This window comes from Rhamphochromis longiceps, linkage group LG10, assembly GCF_057381845.1.
Source record: "Rhamphochromis longiceps isolate RC_006_pf linkage group LG10, R_longiceps_female_GT1.1, whole genome shotgun sequence".
Classification (NCBI taxonomy): domain Eukaryota; kingdom Metazoa; phylum Chordata; class Actinopteri; order Cichliformes; family Cichlidae; genus Rhamphochromis; species Rhamphochromis longiceps.
Window position 1 is genome coordinate 15,685,094 of NC_140566.1, and position 27,887 is coordinate 15,712,980.

At 40.1% G+C, this 27,887-nt stretch overlaps 4 protein-coding genes across 4 annotated transcripts; 2 read left to right on the forward strand and 2 right to left on the reverse strand.

The window, feature by feature from the left end:
- Position 1: 1 nt before the first annotated feature.
- kif20a (kinesin family member 20A) lies at positions 2–7,974 on the reverse strand. The gene is made up of 19 exons (XM_085420449.1): positions 7,818–7,974; positions 6,573–6,750; positions 5,993–6,103; positions 5,780–5,899; positions 5,439–5,577; positions 5,143–5,318; positions 4,822–4,915; positions 4,367–4,579; positions 3,872–3,983; positions 3,704–3,778; positions 3,454–3,597; positions 2,988–3,156; positions 2,741–2,893; positions 2,426–2,565; positions 2,133–2,235; positions 1,820–2,018; positions 1,642–1,733; positions 1,400–1,537; positions 2–915 (listed from the first exon to the last, which is right to left on the reverse strand). The coding sequence occupies exons 2-19, from the start codon at positions 6,738–6,740 to the stop codon at positions 538–540; spliced, it is 2,724 nt and encodes a 907-aa protein (XP_085276575.1). The 5' UTR covers positions 6,741–6,750; positions 7,818–7,974; the 3' UTR covers positions 2–537.
- Positions 7,975–8,077: 103 nt separating this feature from the next.
- LOC146660536 (uncharacterized) lies at positions 8,078–9,858 on the forward strand. The gene is made up of 3 exons (XM_085420452.1): positions 8,078–8,441; positions 8,593–8,733; positions 8,868–9,858. The coding sequence occupies exons 1-3, from the start codon at positions 8,201–8,203 to the stop codon at positions 8,921–8,923; spliced, it is 438 nt and encodes a 145-aa protein (XP_085276578.1). The 5' UTR covers positions 8,078–8,200; the 3' UTR covers positions 8,924–9,858.
- Positions 9,859–11,045: 1,187 nt separating this feature from the next.
- On the reverse strand, positions 11,046–19,811 carry LOC146660537 (cationic amino acid transporter 2). The gene is made up of 12 exons (XM_085420454.1): positions 19,678–19,811; positions 18,664–19,033; positions 18,390–18,545; positions 18,020–18,176; positions 17,797–17,930; positions 17,304–17,526; positions 16,986–17,122; positions 16,746–16,848; positions 12,888–13,021; positions 12,636–12,802; positions 12,338–12,446; positions 11,046–12,228 (listed from the first exon to the last, which is right to left on the reverse strand). Exons 1-12 carry the CDS (start codon positions 19,747–19,749, stop codon positions 12,086–12,088), a joined length of 1,905 nt encoding a protein of 634 aa, XP_085276580.1. The 5' UTR covers positions 19,750–19,811; the 3' UTR covers positions 11,046–12,085.
- Positions 19,812–20,939: 1,128 nt separating this feature from the next.
- Positions 20,940–27,816, forward strand: casr (calcium-sensing receptor). The gene is made up of 7 exons (XM_085420453.1): positions 20,940–21,072; positions 21,982–22,302; positions 22,381–22,687; positions 22,871–23,710; positions 23,803–24,033; positions 24,612–24,735; positions 24,818–27,816. Exons 2-7 carry the CDS (start codon positions 22,118–22,120, stop codon positions 25,951–25,953), a joined length of 2,823 nt encoding a protein of 940 aa, XP_085276579.1. The 5' UTR covers positions 20,940–21,072; positions 21,982–22,117; the 3' UTR covers positions 25,954–27,816.
- Positions 27,817–27,887: the final 71 nt, after the last annotated feature.

Below are 27,887 nucleotides of genomic sequence, written 5' to 3' on the forward strand. Positions count from 1 at the left end.
ATTTCTTGTTTTTGGTAAGGTTTAATGGTCAATAGTGCAATACTACAAAAAGAATCCCAAATAAAATGTTCAAGAGCAAACAGACAAGATTAACATGTATATATGAATGAACGAACACACACACACAGTCTAAAGTTTACAGCACAGAGCATACAAATGGGAATTTGACTTCTCACTTCATTGCTCATCGGTACGGTTTATGTGTAAATAGTTTACAGCAGTCTTTGCAGGGACTGACTGGAAAGGGTAAAATAATTTACTACAGTTTTAAAGCATGATTATATTCAGGCTGCTCAAATGTGTTTGTAGGATTTATATTGAGTGGTGGAGGGAGAGTACAGCACAAAGGCACAAAGTGGAGTTGCAGAGGCAGAGCAGGTTGATTAACACACATGCACTATTTTAACCATACAGTCACTAAGCAGCTTTACCTCAGCTTAAAGCATTAACAGTTCAGTTGATGCCAATAATATAGTTAAAGTAGAAAAACATAAAAAAATATTATAAAGACAACAGCAACTTAGTTTGCTTTAAAGTTCAGTACTTCCCCCTGAGATTACGAGGGGTGACGACCGGACTAGGAAGTGGAGATGGCTGACGGGACCGCAAAATCCTTGAGGAGGGGGTCAGATTTGCATCCTCGGCAGCACGGGTGTTGTATTTACGTGTTGGGGTGCGAGATGGGAACAGAGACTGGAAAAACTGTCGTTTTTGCGGCGGACGGTTTTCGGGGTCACTCGGTGCGCCGGCGCCACAGCCTCTCCTTTTGCAGGAGTCCGGCATGCTGGGGGCAGCAAAGCCAGACGGGGGCAGCTGGGGAGGGAGGGACTGTGTTTGGGCCAGGGTCTGCGCTTTCCGCCTCAAGTCGGCTTTGACCAGCATCAGGTCGTTCTGGAGCTCCATAAGGATCTGGCCCTGAGAAGAAGTCAGTTGACAGGGGGTGAGGTTAGACAGGAGCAGAGAGGGAAGGGAGGGCTGTTTAGTTTCAGAAGGTGAGGCAAAAAGCAACAGCTAAACATGCTCTAGCTCATTGACAGCTTTGTGCAGATGTTAGAAACCTTGTTTTAGTTTAAAATCTGCCGGTGCAAGTGAGTTAGGAGAAGAAAACGACAGTTTAAAATGAGAACTGCTCATAATATAATGCAGGTTTTTTTTTTTGTTTTTTTTAAAGAGTTCATGCATTTTATCCTCACAAGCTGCTTCTAACTAGGAGGAAAAAGCGCTTTTAAACTCTGCACTGATGGAAATTTAACATGCAGTTTGCAAAATGTGTTCAATACTTTCTCAGCTGTTGCAGAACACAGAGGGCTGAGCACCCTGTTAAATAATTTAAAGAAAATCTTAGTTTACAAGTAAAACTGAATGTGCAAATTGCACACTGCACATTGCTTGACTCTACCTGTTTGGCTAAAGTCTCATCTGCAGCTGTTAAAGCGTGGCGCAGCCTCTCCCCTCCTGTGTTGCGACAGCAGGCTCTTTCACCAGACTGCAGGTCCACCCCCAGCCTCTGCAGATTGAGGCGCAGCTGACGCAGGTTCTGTTGTAAAAAACAAGAAATATATACACACATACAAATTTTAATCTTTCAAACAGTCCAGAGACTCACATGCAGCAGTGAGTTTGTGTAGAGCATGTACTGACCCGCTGACCCTCCTCCAGCTTGCGGTCAGCAGCAGAGGTGAGAGTGCCAGCACTACCTGGCACTTCTAGCTGCATCTTAAGCTTTGTCACCTCTGCACAGACAAACAGAACAAATCAGTCAGCCATCATGAACAATATCCTTGTGCATATAATCAGAAATCTTCCAGTCAGACTGTACCTTGAGTCTTGGTGCACAGCTCAGTGCGGCACTGGTCGAGTTCAGTGCGCAGTCTGCCGAGCTCATTCTGTGTACTGACACGCTGAGAGCGGCGAGGGCCCTCAGAGTCTCCAGGTGGCGCCGTCATGGGGGCTGCTTCATTTGCCTTCTTTTTTTCCTCAAGAGCAGCAGACAGAGCTTCAATCTCCTGATCACGTTCCTGGGAGAACGGAAATAAATTTGGTAGAGATTCAGCGAGAGCATCGCAAACAGTTGCGAATGCTTAATTTGCAGAGAATGCAAAGCATTACAAACTTTCAAGTCATTAACTGACCTTTAGCTCCTGGGTGTAGAATTTCTTCAGGTGTTTCTGCAGGCTATTTATCTTGTCTTCATACCTCTCTTCAATGAGCGCCCTCTCAGCATCCAGTGTCTCACTACAGGGTGAGAAGATATAAAATGTTGCTATATGTAGTCATTACAAAAACAGTTAAACAACACATTTCTCCCAAATCCCTGCCAAGAAAACACTATTAGATGTGCCTACTGCTCCTTACCACTAAAAAGTATTACAAAAAAAAAGCCTTTAAATTGGCATTTCAGATTCAAACAAGCACCCACACACACCTGAAACCATCTTGCATTCTAGAGATGACCTCCATCATCTCAGAGACCACCTGCTCTCTCACATTTGCTTCTAGGACTTCTTTCTCTTCCCGCTGGCGCTGCACCTCTCTCTTCAGAACATCAATGGCCTGCAGCAAAGCCTTAATGTAGAACAGTCGGCTGTTAGAACAATAGATTTTTGACAGTTTTTGACACATTTAAGATGTTACGGTTACTTGGTTTAAGTAGTGTTTCAAAATAAAAGGTTGATTTATTTTGTCAGTGAAATAAAAGTGCTTAATATTTAGGTGTTACATAAAAAGCAGAGGATGTTACCTTAGTATCTAACATGGTGATATCTCCATCGTCGACATCACTCTCATCCTCTTCCTCCTCCATCACCGTGCTGTCGTTACCATTTCCTGTTGGATCACGAAGTAAAGACAGGATGTAGGCCACTCTGGTCTTCGTGGACGGGCCGTGGACGAGCTTAAAGAAGAGAAACGGCACATTTGATTGATCTCACACAGGACGCAAAACTAAACCAGCCACTCAGGTACTCGTGTACAAATGAGTTTCTTACTTGGGTAGCAATAGCAGAGAATTTGAGGGCCTGGAGGGTCTCGTCATAGATGGATGCACATGGATTGATGTTGACCACCATGGTGGAGGTTCCTCGCCCACAGAAGAAACCCTGCAGGACACGGGTCAGCTTACTGTCCCTGAAAGGCACCACTTGAGGAGGCCGTGACCTGTTGATGCAGTAGGAAAACATATTAAAACCCATTTGGTCATTAAATCTTTATATGTACAATAGCAAAAAACAAAAACGCCCTAAAAGCTGTAAAAGTTGATTTAGTGCAGGAAATCCACACGCCATAAATTAGCGGATCAATAATTTAATTACTGCAGAAGCTGACGTGAAGAAAATTTATAGCAATTTAGCATTTTCGATCTTGAGAGCAGAAAAGCAGTAAAAAGCTCCACAAGATGATCTGTTTCAACCATTTCTCTAATTTACTACACCACCTAAACATTTTAAAACGTACTTATTGCTCTGGTTGTGCCTCAGGGCAGCAATGCAGCGCCCCAGTGTTAGGAGGGAGGTGTTAATGTTGTTGGCCTCCTTCATCCTCTCACCATTACGCTGATCTTTACAGCGTTCGGACCCAGCCAAATCACACACAGTCAGCCTAAAAAGGAGACAGACTTACATTATCACCTTTACAAACTCTAATCAATATAAGTTAAAATGACCCAAAACTGAAATCAAGACTGGGTAATTAAAAGCCAACTTACTCGCTGATGTGCATGGCCTGGCCTGAATTTGCTCCAGGGTGGACGTGCAGGACACGGAGGGAAAAGATGCTGTGGCTGTGTAAGTGATACGTTTATGAGCAGAGTGTCCACAAGTGTAACTCAAATTAAGGTTTCAATAGGTAAACACGTCATTTAACATGCTCCTACCTGCGACTGGAGTTCTGGTTGAGGTGAGTGCTGGCGAAGCTTTGGTTGCGACGCCCAACTCTCAGAATCCTCCAGGCTTCCTCGGCGCTGCGGATCTGGATCCAGGTCAGGTCTGATACAACAGGAAGAAGCACAATGTGGTGCACGTGAAGGAGCTGCAGCAGTAGTTACACATGCTGTTATGCAGGAAACACATGAATTAAGCTAACGTAGTGTTCAAAGTCGTGACCATCTTTTGCACAGTTCTTTATTCATGCACTCATTCATTGTGGTGTGTTGTTGCACTCCCACAAACACAAAGTCTACAAAGACTGCAGGTAGAGTTGAGGAAAATGAAAGAAGCAATTTACAGTTTTTAAACATCATTTCCTGCCTGATGAAGCGTAACATACATCAGATGAGAGCGGCTGCCTGGTGGGAATGAGCCTCAGGAAGTTCAGGCCAACATACTTTGATCTAGTTTTAACTCCATTCCTGTGAATGAGCCACTGTTACCTTTCACGTAGGGGTTGCCCTGCTTGTCGTCGCTTAGCCGCAATGTGACTCTCTTCCGGGGCTGCTGGGAGGGCGAGGCGTCCAGTAGGTCGTACAGGAACTCGTTGTAGATTTCATAAAAGGACACCCAGATTGAAAACTGCACTCCTTCCTCGAGATCTTCCCCTCCGCTGTGCGACAGGCTGTCCGGCTCCAGACAAACACTGTCCGTGTCTGCAGAGGCAAATTAAAAGTCACATGTTTGTTTTGTTTTTTTTAAGGCAGTAATGATTTTAATATAAAGAAAGCAGTGTTTAAACTGGAAATTGGTATGTGCTGCACAAACAACGCTGATGTTGACTTCTTATATTGTAAACAGTGCTGTGTACTCATCAAACACCAACTATTCTACTCCAAATACAGCATGTGGTGCGTTTAGCAGAAAATTGACTCCATTTAGGAATGAAAATCCTCACCTTCCAGCTGAGTGCCAAAGGTAGTGGTAGCAGACAGTCCTCCGATGCCACTATCCCAGCTTGTGGTGGTGCCAGTGCAACGAGAATTCCCATCCTGAAATCCACAAGAGGAAGGAGAATCAGAAGATGCATAATTCATCTGCAGGAAAACATTTAACCAAGTAGCAGTCTACAAGGAAAAGAACATGCCAAATATACCAAAGTGTAGTCACATACGTTTGGAGCACCACAATGTCCAAATGCATCCTAAAATTCACCTTGTTGCTACAATGTGTTCCAGAGTAATGCTGTAAGGCCTTTAAAAGTCATATTTATGTTTACCTCTTTGAGCAGAGAGTTTCTGCGGATTTCCTCTGCCTTGACCTCATTGGCACTGAGCTGCCTCACATCCTGGTATAAGACAGGCTTCAGGTTCATGCCACCGTACAGACGGCCCTGCAGTTTCCTAAACAGGGACACTAAAGCCCGGGGCAGCAGGCCTGCCTCTCGACCGCTGCCTGCAGGCCAAAGTTTGACAAGCATGGTTTATGTTGTGCGATTACATAACGAACAAACCTCATAATTAACCCTGGGATTTATGTGTCCAAGTAATATCTGCAGAACAGAAAATAACTCACCCTGAATGGTGTACGTCTTTCCAGAATTGGTTACACCATAAGTGTAGAGAAGTCTATTTTCTCCTCGAAGCACATCGTTTATCATCGCCTTCATTGTGCTCTCATAAAACTGTTGCTGCGCTGTCTCAGAACCAAATATCTAAGGGGAAATTTAAAGAAAAAAAAAACAAAAAAAAAAAAAAACATCTTCACTGGTCTGTTTCACTCCAGCATTCTCATTTTCTTCAAGTTCTTCTCTGAAAATATTATTACGTGATTACTACAGTTTTTTTCTGAATGGGTTTTCAGTTTTGGAAACAGTATGTTTAAGTAAAGAGGAGCTACACATACGACTCTCCTACCTTCGTGAAACTGAACTTGTGAATACTCGGAGTGATGCCTCGTTCTGCTGCTCTCATGTTCTGAGAGTCATTTGGAGCTTTAAGCAGCAGGGTCTCTTCGTCTTGGATAGCCACACAACCCTAAAAGAAAAACAAAATAGACTCAAGTACAGTTTCAGAGTATTGAAAGCTTTTATCCTAGAAGAAACAAAAATGTTGACCTTAATGTCTTACCTGCTCTTCCCCTCTGGATCTCTCCGTGTCAGTAAGTGGTCGGATGCGCAGGAAAACCTTCACCCTCTCGGTGGCCCCTTCATCGCAGCTTTGAGATTTCACTGCTACTTTCTAAACACACAAGCATCTTTGTAAATGTTTTGATGGTAGAATGGAAAAATATTAACACCACCAAACTGCAATCCCAGGGTTTAGAATTTTACATATTGCATCTCGCTCTACTGCAATACCCATCTGGGCTTTTAATGCCTATTTAAGCCTGCCAGACTGAAGAAAGCAGCTGTGTTTAAGAATCAGAGAGGTATAGCAAGTGAACTGGAAAAGTGTCAGAATGATGTAGTTTAAACAGAATGTTTCCCTGCCTCCCTTTCTTTTTTGGGGGGGCTGTTATTCATCTCCTCTGAAGGAAAAGCGAGGTATGAAATTATGGCTTTGAAAAACAGTTACACCTCTGGCAATATTGATCAATTATATATATAGACACACACAAAAAACAAAAAAATCTCATATAGATTTGTTCTGAACATGTTTTGTTATACCTGAGGGACATATGATTTTTTTTTTTTTGGGGAACTCTTACCGGCCCTGTAATGGATGGCCTGGTGTCCAGGCCCGGGGAAATAACAGAGATCTCTGGTAGACGTGGTCTGGCCAAACCTCCGTGCTCTGCTGCTGTAGATTCAAACACAGCCATTTCCTCCTCCTCATCAGAGGGGCATCCACACGGAGATGACAAAGACAGCGCCATGCCCGTCTATCTGTTCCAAGGATAACACGTTTTCATTAGTATGTAGTAATTCTATTAAAAGGGGATTACAAAATGTTTCAAACATGGGCTTGACTTAGGGCGTGTGCACAAGTCACTTTGAAAGGATAATATAGGCTTGTGTTGGAAAAAAAACAGCAATATACAACATAAAAGATGAAAAACTAAACACAAGTGTCTGTGTTGTTTGTAATAATGATGTAATGATGTTATTCTCTGCTCAAGCATTTCATTGCTATGAATTAGTTAAACATGGGTGTGTCGTCATCAAACAAGCTGACAGGTAAAGGAACACTAGTTTACTGTTTAAAGCCAAATTGAACCTGCTTAAGTAGTCAAACAGGAAATATTTCCCAGGCTTTCACCAGACCAGGCAAGTTTGGCATTAGTGCTGATCAATACAACTGCTCTACAGCAGGTCCTGTCATGCTTAGTCTTTGTAGCTATTACGATGAGCGAGTTTAGAAGTCTCGGTTTTTCAATTTCATTCCCTTTTTTTAATCCAAATGGTATTTCGTGTTACACTGAGCAGCATTTAAAAAGTATCAAATCCACGTTTAGCATTCAAAAAAAAAAAAAAAAAATCACTCGAGCCATCTTCACCTTTCACTGCTTGTTACAGCAAGAAGACTTTGTGCTTTCAAAAAGTGTCTCAGCACTGAGTGCAACTAAAATAAAAACCTCAGTGCTGAACCTTTACATGTGCAAGTAGCCATGTTTAGCCTCCAGTAAGCACGTAGTAAACGGAGCCTATATTGCAGTGAATTAAACAGAGTCACTTTAATGTTTATACTAGCTAACATACATTTAATAACAATGATTTCTACTACAAGTACCAATATATGCTAACAAAGAGACTTGCTTCCTGGTTTTAAATGGGAAAATCGTGCAGTCACTCAAAACCAAAAACAAACACACAAAAAACGTAGATATTGCATTTAGCTTAACACACACTTACATAACTCCGTCAAACAGTTATAGTTACAATCTAATATTATTTTTGTAACTATTACGTTATCTTGTTTAACGTCGTATTGCCCACGTTTAAGTAAAACTCACTTTAACTTTCCTGGAATGTCCAAAATGTGCCTGGTTTCCTGTAAGCTCGTTAGCTTAATGTTTACGATAGATCGCCAAAAGCCAACGTTGAGGTAAAACTGTATAAGTTCAACAAACCCTCCTCGTCTCGAGCTCTTAGCACCAGCTGAGCCGCTTTACCGGATTGCTTTTTGGGTTTTTGAACAATGCGCTTCCCCACAGGGAGAGTCGCCGATTGGTTAAAGTGTATCGCCGTCTTCCCTTTGATTGGTTAACAGGGCCTCGCATGGCGCATGGGCTTTGGAATATGACGTCGCGAGAGGGGGTGCGGCCAGGATTTTTGGTCGAGGTGCCATTTTAGTAGGCCAAACAAAGCGAGCGAAAGCACACGAATAATATCCGCTATGGTTCGTACTTGCTGTGTGATGGGTTGTAACGTTAGATCGCACGACCGGCAAGGGAATAAGCTTGAAAATGGGCTGTCTTTTCATTGTTTCCCCACCTGGAAGCAAAACCAGGGAGCTCATGTGTCGGATGTTACCAAAAGAAGGCGTATAGCCTGGATAGCAGCTGTGAGACGAGCTGATATCCAGTTCTCTACCATCCCCAGATATCTGTTGGTGTGTTCCAGACATTTTCATTCGGGTAAGTTCTAAATAAGTTCATATTACTCTGTATAGCCTATTAGTTTTATTTCGCTCTGAAGTCATAGCAAATTAGAACAAATATCTCAATGTGTGATTTTGCAGGACTGCGTTCTATTTATAGAGTTGCTAATTACTTAGCATAATTGCAGGCAAACCAGCCTATGAAATGGATGAAACAAATCCTGACTGGGTTCCAACGCTATACATGGGGCACTCCGAAATCCCTGCTTCAAACTTGGACCGTCACAGACGACGAATGCGACGGAAGCAGCAAAGAGCAGCAGTCGGAGGTAAATACAACTCCCACCAACATAAAAAAATGCTCTCACTGTCCGGTAATCAGCTCATAGCTTTTTGATGAGTCATGCACTTTTAAGTGGGCTTCTGGTGAACATTTGCCTTATGCACTCATTGTATCTGACAGGCTTTAGTAATGGAGGAGCAGAGTGTGAAGGTGAGGCCTGCATAGACGTTACATGAAGAGCTGCCAGAGATGGACATGACAGAAGACCGACACCTTAATCACCACGTGATGGAGGCTGTGGCCAAGAGTGGAGGCTGAGGTAGTAGCAACAAATGTAGAAAATGGAGATGGGACAGAGAGAGATGCAGAAGCTAAAAGACAGCCGATGGATTGTGTGTGCTGTGAACAGAGCAGAAATAAACCAGCTGTTGGAGGAGAACAGAACGCTTGAATCACAGTTGAAAAAGACAGCTGAATGAAAAATGTTTTAAAGGATGACACCAAAAAAGTAAAATATTATACTGGAATACCTTGTTTTGCTATTTTACTCTCCTTATTCAACAATGTAAAAGCTTTCCTGCCAGCATCAAAGAAACCGTGGCATTTCCAAATGCTTTTACTCACTCTTCCGCCTTACATTTGATCTTCCTGTCCAGCATCTTTGTGTGCAGAGGTTAAGATCCCCGCATTTACAAAAGGCTTCTGTCAACTTGATGCCAAGGACATTGAAGATACAAGAGCTATTGCCCACCTAATAATTCATGTCGAGCGAGTTGTAGGTAGTTTACGCAACAGGTATAAAATGCTGCATACCACCATGCCAATCAGATTACTTCTTTAATGTGAGGGTGAAGAGGAGGCCCTTCAGGATAAGATAGTAAAGGTTTGCTGCGTTTTGGTGAACATGTGCCCCATTGTGGTAGTAAAACCAAGGGAAAATGAAACTTGCTCTTAAGTACTATTAAAAGTCTTGTGCTGTGTATATGTAGTTATAATTTTTCAAAAGATACAGTAAATTTACAGAATGTTAGTGAGTGTTATTATGTAAATGCTGTCAATATTTTATGTAAAAAAATTTGTCAGTTGTAAACCATAAACGACATTGATTCTACATTGTAACTGATTTGATGTTCTATAAAGTGGTTTTAATAACAGGCAAAAATTTGTTTGTTTCTTTATTCATCTTTTAAACAGTGGTACTTAGTAAGTACATATTCAGTAAATGAAAATTATTTGCATGGCAATGCACTTCAGGCATCAATCTAGACCCCCTAAATAAAAAGTTATGGGGCATTCAGAACAGAACTATGCTCGGAGAAATATTTTCCCACCAGTTCTGGAAGGCACACTTTTTTTTTTTTTTTCTTTTTTTTGAAGAACTCTTGTGCTCTCTTCAAACGTGGTTCCCAGAAATCTACATCAGGGAAGATGTGTACCACAGCCATGTCTCTTTGAGTCCATGCAACGAGGTCACAGTGGTTGGAGCTGGTGACAAAGTATTTGCACCTGTAAGTAGTAGGGGTGCGCCCTCTTTAAGTGAAGTCCATTTGCAGCTGACTCCAGGCAGAAGTCTTTATCCTGTGCATCCAATGCCTGCTTAATGCTGTCCGTTGTGTATTTAAAAGGACACTTAATCTCCAGGCACCACTCCCCACAACAGTCACACATTGTGAGATGCTCCAAGTTCAAGAAAAATTGTGTTCACAATAAAACTGCATAAACAAACCTGCAGTTTGTAGTGATGTGCTGCAATTTTTTGGGTGTAGGCCTTTCATGCATCCTCTTCATGCTCCACTCCCCATCTTGTTTGTGTAACAGACAGTTTTCAGGGTAGCTCACACAATTAACAACACTTTGGGCTGGTTTCCAAACTTGTGGAAAATACAGCGTGCATCACCGAAGCTGTGATTCTTCCTGCACACCATCGAAACCAACTTCTTGTGCTGAAGTCTTGTGTGTCCTTCAGTAGCTTCTGCCTGCTCTTCAGTCACTGTTGCAGCATTTAGACACTTTACACAGTGCAGCTGTAGAACTGTAAGGCCAAGGAACTGTGTGCCTTTGTTGTGTAAAAATGCCAGAGACTGGGGTAATGTAGGTGAATATACAGTGTATTTAGTGTGATATTTCTCAGTTCCTGACAAACCCACAGCTTTACTGTGTTCCAGCAGTGTATCCAATAGCAGTGACAACTCCTCCAGAGTAGCAGGTGGAATTTTTCTTTTTTGAGGACGGCTTCTTTTGCCTTTCACTACAGACGGCCTGTTTATGTTTTTATCGAGAGCATTTTTTAAAAACGGTGCCTGCTTAAACAAAGCACACATTTCATTGGTTCCTCTCATATCACGTGCTGTAAGTAAATGTGGCATTTGATCATAGCGTGGAGGCAGCATGGCTGTGTATGGGCATGTTTACAAAGGTTGTCATAGGGAAGGTATGTAAGAAAGAAAAAACTGAAAATAGGGAGACAGGAGTCAAAGTGCAGAGTATCTCATTCAAAACTTATAATGCCTTTTTAATTTCATGCATATCAAATGTTTACAGCAATAGAAAATTATTACTTTAAAGTCCATTTAATAACACAGTATTGGCTATATTGGCAGTTAAGTACAAGGCAAACAAACTAAACCCATGCCATTACAATGTATTCTGTACAGAAAAATAAAAGAGTTGAATTGCATTTAAACATGAAGGAATCGTGAGTAATATGACTCTGTCACATAAAAGAAATGGGCATCGTGAGTACAATTCCTTTTGAACAACTGTGACAGGATGATCACAAAATCCCCCTTCAGGGCTCAGCATAGGGGATCATCTGCCTCCATCTCACCCTGTCCCTAGCATACATTTCTGTCCTCCTATTTCACTACATGAACCTTCCATGAACCCTCTCTGTGGTCTTCCTTTTTTCCTCCTCCCTGGAAGTTCCATCTTCAACATCTTTTGTCCAGTGTATCCACCATCCCTCTTCTGCACATGTCCAGGCCATCTTGGCTCTCTGACTTTGTGTCCAAATGGCTCAACCTGAGCTGTCCTTCTGTCCATTCTGGTCGCTTCTACTAAAAACATTGTCATCTTAAACTCTGTTGTTCACAAAATCCAAATTTCTTTAGATTTTCTACCATTTAATATATAAGCTAAATGTTTTAGGGGTTTTTTTTGTTATATAATACTAATAACTATGTGATTATACTTGAAATACTTGCTGAATCCTTCCTCATTCTTTCCTTTAATTAATACTTATAAGAAACAGTAATATAAAAGCAGAGTATTGCATAAAGCCTTGCATTGCTGGATGCTGCCAAATAAAAGTTTGTGAATTCCTGAGACAATCACCATTGTGAGATTTATGCAAATCAGGTATTCTTTTTAAAATTTATGTCATTAAATACACTATGTATTTATCCAGTTACGTCTTGTCCGGGTTTCGTGCTTTGCTCCATAGCAGCAGCGATGCTGTGAATACTGACTCGATCGTGTGAATTTTCAAGCCTTTGTTTCTGCACACTGTGGCGAACACCATAACAAAAGTAGATGATCAAACCTGTTCAAAATTTTAAAAGAAACGTAGCGGTCACACATATAAAAAGAGATATTTTTGCACATGTATAATCTTTTTTATGTATTCTGTAGCAGAAATGTGCTGCACATACCTACTCCCATCCACACTGTATAGCGGATCCAAGTGTCTGATCCAAGCTGAGCCATTAGATGGACATTGACAAAGGTACTAAAAATAGGAAGTAATGGGACAAAAGGAACCTGGGGATATAAAAGAGGAGAAGCATTGTTAAAAGATATTAAAGGAAAAAAAAAAACCCAAACCCCCCAAAATTCAGAACTTTGGAGCTTAAAAAATAAATAAACATGTAATGATAATACAGGTTGGCTAAATTTCTGTTTCTATTTCTATGCTTTCATTAATCAGTCTTCACTGTCTTTCTTTCATACCATGAAAGCAGCTTCTGCTGTATTCTGCGGTTGCCTCCAGACGATGAGGATGATTAGAAAAATCATTGCTACTATCACAGAAAGACAAAGTATGCTCCACCACTCCAGGGCTTGCAGGTAATCTACAGCCTCAGATACGAAGACGCTGAGAACAACTGCTAAAAAGACTGAGGAGAATCAATACGTTTGAGTTCTATTAATCAAAAATTAAATCAATAAAAAGTACAGTACAACAGAAAGATGATGACTCACTAATAACAAAAGTTAAAAGGGACACATTTTTTGATGTCCTTGTAGTGGCTTGGTATGGAGGACATAATATCCCTCCAATGGTAAAAGGTTCTGCTTTGCTTAGACTAGAATCATCACTGAGGTCAGTTTGATACCTGTAAAATTAAGGAAATATAATTTTAAAAAAGTGAAAACATTTAAGGTTTTTAGTTATTTCTACTTATAATATTCTCGTAAAGCACCAAATTATTATATTCCTGTTTTTTTTTTTCTTGTTCACATCCTGGAGTCTATTTTTAATGTCTGAACAACACACATCAAGTCAACAGCACTTCATTACATGATCTTTTGTAATTATAAGCGACTGATTAAAGTAAAGAAAACCTGATGTCTTCATAAACTCTTCAAACAAGCAAACCCTGAGTCATTCATCTGTTTAATTTCATTACGCTCATTATTGTGCATTGTTATTTCCCTATCTAGCGTACTCACACATTTTATGACAGTAATATGACCGTATCATAGTCAATATTTTGAGGTTGTTGAGCCATTTTGTGACTGACCTGTGTATCTAAACATATTATTAGGTATACTGTAAGCATCATAGAAGGCAGTAATAATATTAATTCATTTGTATAAACAACTTAATTCCGTCTCTTATCACAGGTTCTTCGTAACCACTCATAAAAGGTAAGCTTCTTTCAATAACAAATATACAACCTTGTCTATACATATATGTCTTGAGTGACCGCTTATTTCTCTATACAGTGGCTTGCAAAAGTATTCGGCTCCCTTAAACTTTTCCAGATTTTGTCACATTACAGCCACAAACATGAATCAATTTTATTGGAGTTCCACGTGAAAGACCAACACAAAGTGGTGTACACGTGAGAAGTGGAACGAAAATCATACATGATTCCAAACATTTTTTACATATAAATAACTGCAAAGTGGGGTGTGCATAATTATTCAGCCCCCTGAGTCACTACTTATTAGAACCACCTTTTGCTGTAATTACAGCTGCCAGTCTTTTAGGGTCTGTCTCTACCAGCTTTGCACATCTAGAGACTGAAATCTTTGCCCATTCTTCTTTGCAAAACAGCTCCAGCTCAGTCAGATTAGATGGACAGTGTTTGTGAACAGCAGTTTTCAGATCTTGCCACAGATTGGATTTAGATCTGGACTTTGACTGGGCCATTCTAACACATGGATATGTTTTGTTTTAAGCCATTCCATTGTTGCCCTGGCTTTATGTTTAGGGTTGTTGTCCTGCTGGAAGGTGAACCTCCGCCCCAGTCTCAAGTCTTTTGCAGACTCCAAGAGGTTTTCTTCCAAGATTGCCCTGTATTTGGCTCCATCCATCTTCCCATCAACTCTGACCAGCTTCCCTGTCCCTGCTGAAGAGAAGCACCCCCAGAGCATGATGCTGCCACCACCATGTTTGACAGTGGGGATGGTGTGTTCAGAGTGATGTGCAGTGTTAGTTTTCTGCCACACATAGCGTTTTGCATTTTGGCCAAAAAGTTCCATTTTGGTCTCATCTGACCAGAGCAGCTTCTTCCACATGTTTGCTGGGTCCCCCACATGGCTTGTGGCAAACTGCAAACGGGACTTCTTATGGTTTTCTGTTAACAATGGCTTTCTTCTTACCACTCTTCCATAAAGGCCAACTTTGTGCACTGCACGACTAATAGTTGTCCTATGGACAGATTCCCCCACCTGAGCTGTAGATCTGCAGCTCATCCAGAGTCACCATGGGCCTCTTGGCTGCATTTCTGATCAGCGCTCTCCTTGTTCGGCCTGTGAGTTTAGGTGGACGGCCTTGTCTTGGTAGGTTTACAGTTGTGCCATACTCCTTCCATTTCTGAATGATCGCTTGAACAGTGCTCCGTGGGATGTTCAAGGCTTGGGAAATCTTTTTGTAGCCTAAGCCTGCTTTAAATTTCTCAATAACTTTATCCCTGACCTGTCTGCTGTGTTCTTTGGACTTCATGGTGTTGTTGCTCCCAATAGAGCAGCTGTATTTGTACTGACATTAGATTACACACAGGTGCACTCTATTCAGTCATTAGCACTCATCAGGCAATGTCTATGGGCAACTGACTGCACTCAGACCAAAGGGGGCTGAATAATTATGCACACCCCACTTTGCAGTTATTTATTTGTAAAAAATGTTTGGAATCATGTATGATTTTCGTTCCACTTCTCACGTGTACACCACTTTGTATTGGTCTTTCACGTGGAATTCCAATAAAATTAATTCATGTTTGTGGCTGTAATGTGACAAAAAGTGGAAAAGTTCAAGGGGGCCGAATACTTTTGCAAGCCACTGTATTTTGTTAAGCCCTAGCAGCCTTAACTAATGAGCCACCACTGGTTGCCACTCAGTTTAGACAAGATCTCCAACAGCACTGGCTATAAGCCCCACAACATGACAAGGTCTCCACCGTGTTTTAGCTGCAGACATCACTCCATAAGACCTGTTGTCACTGGTTTTTAGTCTAGCTCTTGTCTTGTGTTGAGGTATTTGGCAAAGCTCAGCATTTACTCCTTGCTCCCTTCATTAAAATCACTTTTGAAGGGGAGCCATCATTCCAGTGAGATCATCCAGTGGCTGGAACAACTGAGGGGACAGATGAATCTCTCAAATCCTGTGTTGGCTCTTTGTATATTTTGACTTTCAGATACTGTTCATTAGCTAATATTTCAAGCCATGTCTTCTTTTGTCCTCCACATTTCCAGTTTCTTCACTTATTAAAGACAAACTGGACGCCATGCCAAGATTGTGGTGTAGTGTTGTGTTTGGCATGCTGAACCTTTATGCAGGATTCAGAGGCAGAACTGGACTCAAAAAGACTTACAGGAAAGCCACAAACTAGAAAACCTGGAAACTCAGAATGGAATTAATAATCAACTAGGCGAACAAAACACGAGGGAGACAAAGCATGATGGTGGCTGGTACAAGGAACTAAGGAAACTGAGGTCTTAAATATACACTTGAGGCAAACAGGGAGATGAAACACGTAAGTGAACACAGCTGAACTAAATCAGGGAAACAAGACAGAGCAAAACTGACACAGGAGGTGAGACTATCAAAATAAGAGAGGAAGCATAAACACAGGGACGGAAACACAGACTCAAGACATACAACCCAAGGCAAGGAAAGGGTAAACAAACACAGAGGCATGACTGAGACAAGGGAGAGAGAGCAAGCACGGGACAGAAAGAGAGAGAGAGAGAGAGAGAGAGAGAGGACACGAGGGGTGACTAACATAACGAGAAATCAAGAACTATAACCAAACTCAGAAGCACAAGAGAACAATACACTCATTAGCCATATATACATAAATCATCTTATACTTCTCCAAAGAAATAACTAACAAGTCCAAGCAAACTGTAATACTGGGTTAAAGACAAAGATGTGCCAATTTCTGGCTAATAGCTCTTTGTGTTATCTTTGGCATTAACTGGAAAAAAATAGCAACCAATGATGTTTGGGGGGGGGGGGGGGTCTGACAGGCTGCTAGGAACAAAGTGCGTCAAGATACAGTTTTAAACTGATGCTTTGTCTGTTAGACATATTACCATTTCATCCTTTCAGTTAGAAACCCTTTTATATTTGAAGGATTCATAGGTTAGTGATTGAACAAACAAAAAACATTCCTCTGAAAATGGTCAGGTACAAGGACTGAACTAAAACTGAGTGAAAACAGCCAGTGTGCAAAGAAAAACTTTGAAAGACCTTCAGAAAGCTGGACAACTAATGGTGAAGAACACTTTTAAAAAACGCAAGAAAGTCTTGTTTGTTAGGTGCAAAATATACCAATAATAAGCAGTAATAAGTGCAGTGCCAACATGCATACTTGTGATCATCTGTACCTTAATATGAGAATGCAAATGGCAACAAGTGTGTAGGCAAACAGGGTTCCAATCGACATCATGTCAACCAACGACTTCAGGTCAAACAATAAAGCCATGATAGCTGCAAAGAAGTAGGAGAAATTAAATATGTTTATAAATTCTGCAACCATTTTATCAGCGTAGTAGCTGATGGCCTTAACAAAATCAAATAATTAATAATAATAATTATATTATAATCTCTTCTAAAGTTAGTTATACCTGCTACGACCCCTGAAGCCAGTGTAGCAATGATAGGACTTTGTCTGTCACTCATGTTACTGAGAGGTCTGAAGAGCAGTCCATCCCGGGCCATGGCAAAGAGAACACGAGGCATCGGGAACATTGATCCTAGAAGGCTTCGGAAAAAAGCTCATAGCTCATTAACAGCAATTCAGTTATTCTCGTGTCCCTGTTTTAATTCCTAGTAATGATCCCAGTGATTTTATTTGGTGTATGTGCTATAAATGTCACCAAAGGGGTATTGTAATGTATAAAGAATTGTAGGTTTGTTTATACGTGATACTTCATGCATTATACCTTGTTGAGAGCGCACAGAGTGATCCCACAGCAACTGCATACTTTGCAGGGCCCCAACCGATGTATGTAAAGGCTACAGGCAGTGGGCTGTGAACGCTGAGCAAATAGTATGGCATCAAAAGAGTCAGGGTGGCAGACACACCAAAATAAGCCAAGAAGCAGATAAGGAGAGACGCCACAATCCCGAGTGGGATTGACTTCTGAGGGTTCTGAACCTCCTCTCCTAAAGAAAAACACAAAATTATCCCAGTGTGGTTTATGCCATCATTTAATCTTTAGATGCGTTTTTATGACATAGCACCATGTCTATAAAATAAACTATTTTACAAAATGTATATGCTGTAGAGAATATTCTAGTGTGCAAAGATCTCTGTGTTTTTCTGGACAATTGAAATTGCCACAAACATCTTCTGATGTCATTGTGATCAAATTTTCACTTTCCTTATGCAGTGCATTATAATTACTGGCTTTGCACTTAAATTCTAAAAGTTACCTGTTGTTGCAATGCAGTCAAATCCAACAAATGCATAAAAGCAAGTGGCTGCTCCTGCTAATGTCCCCTCAAAACCAAAAGGGAAAAATCCTCCGCTGCCATATGTGGTGGTTTTATTCAGGGTCGTATAGTTCCTGTAAACAGTGATCAACAGTCAAGCAGCTAAAAAAAAGAAAGAAAAATACAGCAGAAGCCAAAATAACGGGGCAGGGGGAGGCCATACTCGGATTGGTTTGGAAGGGTGTCTTCATATCTGTACCAGTTGTTGATGTCCCCCTTTATGAACCCAGAGAGGATAACAAAGAGCAACACCAAGATGTTAACTGCTGTAAAAACTTTATTTACAGTGGCCGATTCTTTAACACCAAATGCAAGAATCCCTAGAAAGAAAAATATATAAGAATTAATTTCACCATGTCAATGAACCTAGTGGAAACTCATTTGTCAAATATTTACTTTAGTCAAAAATATGTAGGACACTTTAACCTCTTGTGTTTGTTTGTTTTTTTTTAATCATTTTTTAAACTTACAATAAACTAAGAGTACCTGTATTATGTTAATAAATAATTAGGTTTTTAGTATATGAAACTTACCTGCCAAGAGCATAATGATACCTGCTGCAAAGAAGTCTGGATAGGGAGCCAATCCAGGTAAATCCATTGCAACCTGTTTGCCTAAAGAGTTGGCAATGACATTTCCAATGAGATCATCAAAGGTCCCACTCCATGCTCTGGCTACACTTGATGTCCCTTAACAACAGAAGCCATTAGCAAACAATACCCAGTGTTACTTAAAATCACTTGACAAATATTATTTTAATCTATGATTTTTCCAGGATTAATATTCATTCAATGGCCTTATTGTTACCTATGACATAAGACAGCAGGAGGTTCCAGCCTGTGACAAAAGCCCATATCTCACCCACAGTCACGTAGCTATAGAGATAAGCAGAGCCAGTTTTGGGAACACGAGCTCCAAATTCAGCATAACACAGTCCTGCAAAGATGGAGGCCACTGCTGCTATCAGGAAGGAGATTATGATACTAGGCCCGGCCACAGCTCTGGCCACTTCTCCTGAAAGCACATACACACCGGCCCCCAGTGTGCTGCCGACCCCAAGAGCCACCAAATCAAGGGTAGTCAGACACCGGCGAAAGTTGGACACTTCACCCTCAGGCTCCAGAGGTTTTCTACGTGAAATATTCTGCAGAAACTGCAGCACCTTTGCACCGGACATCTGTGATAATTAGGAATTATTCAGTTAATTGTGTGGGTACTAGAAGAAAATCAAAACTTGAGAACTGGCAGTGAGAAAATTGTGAATACAACCAGGACTAGATTTTAATTATTTTTATGCTGTTATCTGATCAAACAAAGTAAATTTGTTTTGTTTTACAGTTCATTTAATCCGAGTTGGTAAATGATAAATGGACTAGTTCTTACGTAGCACTGTTCTGCTCTACTTGAGCACTCAAAGCCTTTATGCATTTAATAATAATTATTATTAGTGTATAAATCACCATATGACTTCACAAATGAACAAGCTCACGTTTCATACCATCAACAGTAAGCTACAACTACACATACAGAGACTTTACTGAACAGTAGAGACTATAAGCACTAATTTTTACTTTGTTATTCATGCAAGAATTTGACAAGTATATTTCATGGTCTATTTGCTGAGTAAATGAGGGCAGATAGTGCTTTATCATTATAAATTTATGATTTTACAGTGTTTATATAATGTACCGATGATTCACCGTGACTCAGATAAGATGTCATTACAAAATAAGCCATGCACACTAATTACACAAACTAACAAACTGAGATTACAGCTGATATATTAAAGTCACATCAATAAAAAAAGAGAGGCATTCCTACCTTTCTAGCTAAACTCTGTGTGAGTCTGTTTTGATCTGTCCCACTCCACACTGTGTATGAGAATAAATTCATTCACCGTGAACTCTTCACAGCCCAACATTTTTTTACACATTATGTTACATTTCAGACTTATGTGCCATTTCTGAAAAAGAGGGGATCAGAATGATTTGTGTGAGCACTCACATATCAAGACTTTATAAAGGTGGGAGCAAGCGGGAAAAAACTTATTTTAGCTGTTTTTTGTGCGTAGATGACACTTATACTAAACATGTTTTTACATTTGAATTAAACTGAATGCTATAAAAAAAAAGCTATTGAAACCTTAATGATGAATTGCTCTTACTGATTCATACATTCGGTCATAAAGACGTGCTGGTGAATTTATTAATTCACTTTATAATTTATTTTTACTTCAAATCTAGAAACACATTTACTCATTTATTGTCATTTCTTTCAATAATATGTGAACAAATTAAGCATGCACTAATTTGCTGTAAGATTATTGGCCTCATTTAACAAATGCTACTGTTAATGGTTCTCACAGTACTTTATACGCCTGCTGATTAGCATACCAAGGTCTGCATGTAGTATGACGACCTTCCTCTAGCTATAAAGAAGTTGACTGAAACTTAGAACAGACTTATTAGACTTATTGTAACCTCTGGAGAGCTTCTGTGTGCCTGATGTCTCGTGAACACACAGTCGCCTTGGGACCCTGGTAAGTCAACACGTTGTAAAGTGAAATGGTTTTCACTGGAGACATCTCCTCAGCAACAAATTGACTTGTTCATCAGAGCGGGAATCAACTAATTGTTTGGAGAACAATTAGTTGAACATAAGGGTACAATCCATTGCTTCCAGGAGTTCATGGAATCACAATGCAGATGAAATACAATAAAAATGTAAAAGTGAAAAAGGCACTTAGTTATTACATAATAAAAATAGTAATACTACTACTATTAATAATATTACACAGAACCCTGTTCCAAATCCAGTTTAAAATACCATTTTTATCAAAGCCCATACAGAAAGGCAATCTCCACAACTCGTCTTTTTTAATCCAACAATGAGGCTGTGTACTAGGAAATACATTAATTTTCATTTGTAATAGCGTAGACAAAAGAATAGATTTTAAGCCCCAACCTATCCTCTGCCACTTTAGATGTGATTTCTTTCAGGAGGAGTGAACTGTGAGCTGACTTCATTAGCTGAAGGAAATGGCCTATCCTTCTCTTTGTTAATGATTCATCTGCAGAAAGAGGTTCAGAAGCCAGCAGCATTGTCTAGCGAAATCATTCAGCAGTCAGGATATTTTGGAAAAAGTCCTTAAAATCGACGAATAGCTGCAAATTGACTGTTTCACATGTCTTTAAGTAATACTCGGGAATTTGGGAGGTAAGTTTTATTTGAGTTTATATGCCATATTTTTGTTGTTTTAAATGGATGTTTAAAAAGCAGGACATTATTTTAACCAATAGACCCATAACTACTTTCTAATTTAGGTTTTTAATCATTTGAAACCAGTAATAAAACCATGGTTACTGGCTTTATTGATTTTAAAACACTTTTGAATCGATTTTTAATCACAGTTTAGTTAAAACTGTTCTTTGAATTAACTGAGTTACTTTCTGTTTTTTTAACATTTACCTGCAAGATGTAATAAATCCTAATTGTAGAAAATTGATGTGTTTTTTTTTGTTTCTCCTTAGTGCAATAAAAATTCTTCTTCTCCGTAATGTGGCAAACAATGGCTCCTAGGGGTTGTAGTTGCTTCATTATCACGGCTCTGCCCCAGCATTTTTCCAGCAGTATTAACCAGCTGCAGCAGGGCCGCTATGGCTTTTCTCCATGGTGACTGGGTTCACTGGCCATAGCATTTGCAGGAAGGTCATTAGAGTGTGACTTCTCTCTTGGCTCATGTATATCCTGTGCTTGTTTCAGTTCATCTAGGATATTTCAAGAACACTATGACACTGTTAGTGAGGTGTGAAATGTTTAAATTTATCTCTTCTTAGAATTACAACTAAAGAAGTCAGCTCATTAAGAAAAATCCTAACTCTTAGAAAACTTCTGTATCTGAGTGGTCTGGCTCAAGCAAGAAATATAGCCTTAGGCCATGATGGCTCATTACAATATTTTGTCCCTGCTTAAGCTGGAAAATGAACTCAATAATTGGAGTTAAGTCAGTATTACACACTCGGCATATTCCTGTGTTTTTCTGAATTAAAAACAGAAAACTCTAACGATTTCACCAGTGGTACTTATTTCTAACCAATGAGTTGTTCATCTCTGTGTTTCAAACAGGTAGACCTTCATCAGCATAAACATGAATAACACAAAACAACCCAGCAGGCAGATTGATGGGAGAAGTTAATATTGAAATTTTCTTCACCCTAGGAAGTCACAGAAAACAATCGTATCCAATCAAAGACAAAAAAAGATGAGACTGCTTCTGTATTATTTGACACTGCTGGGGTCCAGTTATGTGATTTCAACGTACGGACCCCACCAGAGAGCACAGATGACTGGTGATATTTTACTTGGAGGTCTTTTCCCCTTACACTTTGGCATTGCATCCAAAGATCAAGACCTTGCAGCCCGGCCAGAATCCACTCAGTGTGTCAGGTAATTTATGCTCTGAGGTAACAAAAAACCCTTTTGCAAACCAAGTGTGTCATACTCATGCCTTTTTTCTTTGCACAGGTTCAATTTCCGTGGTTTTCGTTGGCTCCAGGCCATGATTTTCGCGATTGAAGAGATTAACAACAGCAGTACGCTCCTTCCCAACATCACGCTGGGCTACAGGATTTTTGACACTTGCAACACTGTGTCAAAAGCCTTGGAAGCCACCCTAAGTTTTGTGGCCCAAAATAAGATCGACTCTTTAAATTTAGATGAGTTTTGCAACTGTACTGATCACATACCATCAACCATTGCAGTAGTAGGAGCTGCTGGATCTGCTGTCTCCACAGCAGTTGCAAACTTGCTGGGTCTATTTTATATCCCTCAGGTGAGTTGCTGGGTAATAGCTATGTCAACAACACATCATTACTTCATTATCTACATCCATAAAAATTAAGTCTACATATAATGATTTTCGTGTTTGTTCAATAAATGATTTGAAAGTGGTTAAAGATAATTAAGAAGATGCAATGAAAACCTGATAGATTAACTGAGCAATTTCCTGTTTCAGATCAGTTATGCCTCGTCTAGCCGCCTACTGAGCAACAAGAATCAGTACAAGTCCTTCATGAGAACCATTCCTACAGATGAGTACCAGGCCACAGCCATGGCAGACATTATTGAGTACTTTCAGTGGAACTGGGTCATTGCTGTGGCCTCCGATGATGAGTATGGGCGTCCAGGGATTGAAAAGTTTGAGAAGGAGATGGAAGAGCGAGACATCTGCATTCATCTAAATGAACTTATTTCTCAGTATTTTGAGGATCACGAAATCAAAGCACTGGCTGACAGGATTGAAAATTCCACAGCTAAAGTAATCGTTGTGTTCGCCAGTGGCCCAGATGTCGAACCTCTAATCAAAGAGATGGTTAGGAGAAACATCACAGATCGGATCTGGTTAGCCAGTGAAGCTTGGGCAATCTCCTCCCTTGTTGCTAAACCAGAATATCTTGATGTTATGGCAGGGACTATTGGTTTTGCTCTAAAGGCAGGTCGTATACCTGGCTTTAGAGAGTTCTTACGGCACGTCCAACCAAAGAAAGACAGTCATAATGAATTTGTCAGAGAGTTTTGGGAAGAAACTTTCAACTGCTATCTAGAAGATAGCCCGAGATTCCAAGAAAGTGAGAATGGCAGCACTAGTTTCAGGCCTTTGTGTAGTGGTGAGGAGGACATCGCAAGTGTTGAAACACCATACCTGGACTACAAACACCTTCGTATCTCCTATAACGTTTATGTTGCAGTTTATTCCATAGCACAGGCGCTACAGGACATACTCACATGCACACCTGGACGTGGACTTTTTGCAAACAATTCCTGCGCAGATATAAAAAAAATGGAAGCATGGCAGGTACAATGTATTTAATTTATGTTTAATAAAAGGAGTTAAATATTAGATATGCCAATGTGTGAATGATGAAAGCATGTTCTTCTATTTCTCAGGTCCTTAAGCAGCTTAGGCATTTGAACTACACCAACAGCATGGGAGAAAAGATGCGCTTTGACGAGAACTCAGATATGGAAGCAAATTACACCATTATAAACTGGCACAGGTCTACTGAAGATGGCTCTGTGGTTTTTGAGGAGGTTGGATATTACAACATGCATGCCAAGAGAGGAGCCAAGCTGTTCATTGACAGGACAAAGATTCTTTGGAATGGCTATAGCACAGAGGTCAGTGAAACTCTTTTGTATATCCATTAAAACACTGTTATTTCTTGTCATTGAGGAAAAACAAGGGAACGCGGCTCTGACTTATCAGTGTCTCAGCTGATAAATGGTACTTTTTAAGGTAAAACAGCTGCCTGCATAAGTACTATCGGAGCAATAAGAGTGAACCAAAACTAAAGTTGTGATTTTATGTGAAGCTAAATACAGATGTCACCTTTGTGGTTGTGGATTACCATTTTTCAGCTCCGAGTTTTGCATTTTAGCCCTTGCCATCTGGGAAGTAGTCCCCCTGTTGGCCTCCTTTCTCTCCACCACTGGAAATGCAGTGTATGGCCCACCTTACAGGGCCAGTATTTGAGACTCACATGTATGGTATAGTTTCCACATCCATAAGTCAGGTGGTGTCTGCTTCAGTCTCTGTTATGTAAGATGGTGTGTGTGAAGTCCCATGCCTTCCGCTTCTGTAACGTAGACTTCTTTTTAAATTAGTACTGGGGGATTTCTTTATTTCTATTTTACATTTGAATGCCCATCTAAATCAACCCCTCTCATTAACCTTCCTGTTATTTTATCTTCTAAAGGTGCCATTCTCTAACTGCAGCGAGGACTGTGAACCTGGCACAAGAAAGGGGATCATAGACAGCATGCCTACTTGCTGCTTTGAATGCACAGAGTGTTCTGATGGTGAATACAGTAATCATAAAGGTATGTAGGTAGATGCAAAACACTCTCTGTTAATGTTAGACTTGATGAATGATAGAGTTTTAACACAGTTTCTCTTATACAGATGCCAGTGTTTGTGCCAAGTGTCCAAATAACTCCTGGTCAAACGGGAACCACACATTCTGTTTCCTCAAGGAAGTCGAGTTTCTCTCCTGGACAGAACCATTTGGGATAGCTCTGGCTATATGTGCAGTACTGGGTGTTGTCTTGACAGCCTTTGTGATTGGAGTCTTTGTCAGATTTCGCAACACCCCAATTGTGAAGGCCACAAACCGAGAACTATCATATGTGCTCCTTTTCTCACTTATCTGTTGCTTCTCCAGCTCTCTCATCTTTATTGGAGAGCCACAAGACTGGACATGCCGTTTACGCCAACCCGCCTTTGGGGTCAGTTTTGTTCTCTGCATCTCCTGCATCCTTGTCAAAACTAACAGAGTCCTTTTGGTATTTGAGGCCAAGATTCCTACGAGTCTCCATCGTAAATGGTGGGGATTGAATCTGCAGTTTCTCCTGGTGTTTCTGTGCACATTTGTCCAAGTCATGATATGTGTGGTCTGGCTTTACAACGCCCCTCCTTCTAGTTACCAAAATCATGACATCGATGAGATCATTTTTATCACATGCAATGAGGGCTCTGTGATGGCTCTTGGGTTTTTAATTGGCTACACGTGCATATTGGCAGCCATATGTTTCTTCTTTGCATTTAAGTCACGGAAACTTCCAGAAAACTTTACAGAGGCCAAGTTCATTACTTTTAGCATGCTCATATTCTTTATTGTTTGGATCTCTTTTATTCCTGCATACTACAGTACTTACGGCAAGTTTGTTTCAGCTGTGGAGGTCATTGCTATCCTGGCATCTAGCTTTGGGATGCTAGCCTGTATCTTCTTCAACAAGGTCTACATCATCCTCTTCAAACCCTCCAGGAACACGATTGAGGAAGTCAGATGCAGCACTGCAGCCCATGCTTTCAAAGTGGCTGCCAAAGCTACATTAAAACACAGCACAACTTCAAGAAAAAAGTCCGGCAGCCTCGGTGGGTCTTCTGCTTCAACTCCTTCCTCATCCATCAGCGTCAAGACCAATGGCAATGACTACGACACTGCCTCAGGAAAGCACAGGCCAAGGGTGAGCTTTGGGAGTGGAACAGTTACTTTGTCCTTGAGTTTCGAGGAGTCCAGGAGGAGTTCTCTGATGTGATTGCTAGGTGTTGATGTGTCACCTTCACTGATCCAAATTAAGTAGGAGTGTATTTTTTTAGACTTTGTTTTGGAATTTATTTTAATGTAGATTTTTTTCTTTAAATTTTTTCCCTCTCCATATTTTATCAGAATGATCAGTCAAAACAATATACTGTCTATGAATTCTGTTACTTTTAGTATTTCTGATTAATGTTAACTCTGCTAATATGGTAAAACACAGCAATACAAGCAAAATTTCCAATTGTTGCCTGTTCTTTAAAGGATTATCCACTTTCTAAAAGGCGTTCGCACTGTTTTGTGGCACAATGTTCCCTCCTCTGATAAATATCCTCCTATATTCCCTCTATTGTATTTTGTTATGACACTATGAGCTTGTAAAATACAAACTAACTACCTATAATGTTATGTATATAATAAAAATGAACCAAGATGCAAGTAAAAATTACCTAAATTCTCTTGGAAATAGATCTTATTACTAGAAAATCTGGTGAACACACTGACTAAAGGGGATTCTGGTCTTTCTAAGAACTTGCTCTGCTTGTGGTTTGCTTATCACAAGTATCTGACAACTGCAAACAGTGCAGGCCTGTCTCGCATGTTAATGTCATTCGTGCAGTAATCCTGCCCTGCAGTCATTTCTTTACAATGGTGGTGTGAGGAGTAGCCATCTGCTTGCCAACTGTAAAATCTGTAACTTTTCTAAACTCTATGGTACGTGTTTATTTCAGGGCTGCAGAGATACTTTTACATATAAAGCTGTTTAACAAATCACTGAACGTTTATTGAACAGACGATACAGTACACCCATAAATGTACATGTTCGTGGGTGTACTGAGCACAAATAATAGTATAATAGTGGCTATGTGGAGTCTGCTCTCAAAAACATCCCATCATTTGTTACCAGAATATTGTGAAAGAGCACCTTGTACCTTTACAAAGCTAATGATATTTTTTGTGAACTTTCTACTTTAAATTAAGGTTTAACTCCTTAAGAATGATAAAGGATAGAGAACTGAGTATTAACATGTATATGAAATTATCAACACAAAAGTGAAATACAATAGAGAAGGTATCATAATGTAAGACTTCTTTGATGGTGCAGAATCTCCTGAAACTCAATACAACAAATTACATTTACAACCCTTAAAAGAAATGAATACAGGGAGACATTAAAAAAGGACAAATCCAGTTTTTTAGAGTACCCCACATTTAATCAAAATTATTACTTTGGAATGACCTCAACTGGTCAGTAAATGACAAACCACAATATAGTTGAGTTTCAGCAGTTCAATCTGAATATATAGTCAAAAATGTCTCTTGTCAGTTCATCAAGTCTGAGCTACACCAGAAGGAAGTGCATGTTTCAAATGAATACTGTTAATGGATGTTTGGCCAGTTATGAAATGAAATTGTTTCTTTAATTCTCCTGTTGTGAATGTTTAATGTGTGTATTTAATAAAGGCGGAGATAGCCACGATGGTTTACATATTATTAGTGTCAGTACACTGACGTTGTCTATTTTTCTGACTTAGATGAAAGTCCAGTCATATTTTATGACTAATTAAAACAGAAATTATATAGCCCACACTGTGTGAACATGAAAGCCAAGACTTGGAAAATTTATAGCTCAACACCACCATCTAGGAACGCAGCCAAGGAAATATTCCTCTGAAAAGTAGTGACATCTATTGTTTCAGTGCCCTCTACAACTGAAGTCAAAACCACAACCCCACATCCAAGTCTCAAAATATAATAAAATCCCACGAGCTATGTAATAGCATATTAATATAATATAATACATGTACACTATGTTACAAAAATAAGGTAAAAGGGCATCTCACAAGCACCAGACCTCCCACATGTCTCAATAAGAGGTCAGTGTGCTCAGTTATTCAGGACCACACTCGACCTGAAACTGACTGAGGTGCAGCT

Coding starts and splice junctions, on each gene's coding strand:
- LOC146660536 (XM_085420452.1), top strand. CDS start 8,201: ATGGTTCGTACTTGCTGTGTGATGGGTTGTAACGTTAGATCGCACGAC. Junction 8,442..8,592: donor TTCCAGACATTTTCATTCGG/GTAAGTTCTAAA, acceptor GCATAATTGCAG/GCAAACCAGCCTATGAAATG. Junction 8,734..8,867: donor GCAAAGAGCAGCAGTCGGAG/GTAAATACAACT, acceptor TGTATCTGACAG/GCTTTAGTAATGGAGGAGCA.
- LOC146660537 (XM_085420454.1), bottom strand. CDS start 19,749: ATGAATTTATTCTCATACACAGTGTGGAGTGGGACAGATCAAAACAGA. Junction 17,123..17,303: donor CTCTGTGCGCTCTCAACAAG/GTATAATGCATG, acceptor TTTTTTCCGAAG/CCTTCTAGGATCAATGTTCC. Junction 16,849..16,985: donor GGCTTCAGGGGTCGTAGCAG/GTATAACTAACT, acceptor ACTTCTTTGCAG/CTATCATGGCTTTATTGTTT.
- kif20a (XM_085420449.1), bottom strand. CDS start 6,740: ATGGCGCTGTCTTTGTCATCTCCGTGTGGATGCCCCTCTGATGAGGAG. Junction 5,900..5,992: donor GATCCAGAGGGGAAGAGCAG/GTAAGACATTAA, acceptor TTTTTCTTTTAG/GGTTGTGTGGCTATCCAAGA. Junction 2,566..2,740: donor TCACCATGTTAGATACTAAG/GTAACATCCTCT, acceptor TTCTACATTAAG/GCTTTGCTGCAGGCCATTGA.
- casr (XM_085420453.1), top strand. CDS start 22,118: ATGAGACTGCTTCTGTATTATTTGACACTGCTGGGGTCCAGTTATGTG. Junction 23,711..23,802: donor AAAAAATGGAAGCATGGCAG/GTACAATGTATT, acceptor TCTATTTCTCAG/GTCCTTAAGCAGCTTAGGCA. Junction 24,034..24,611: donor GGAATGGCTATAGCACAGAG/GTCAGTGAAACT, acceptor TATCTTCTAAAG/GTGCCATTCTCTAACTGCAG.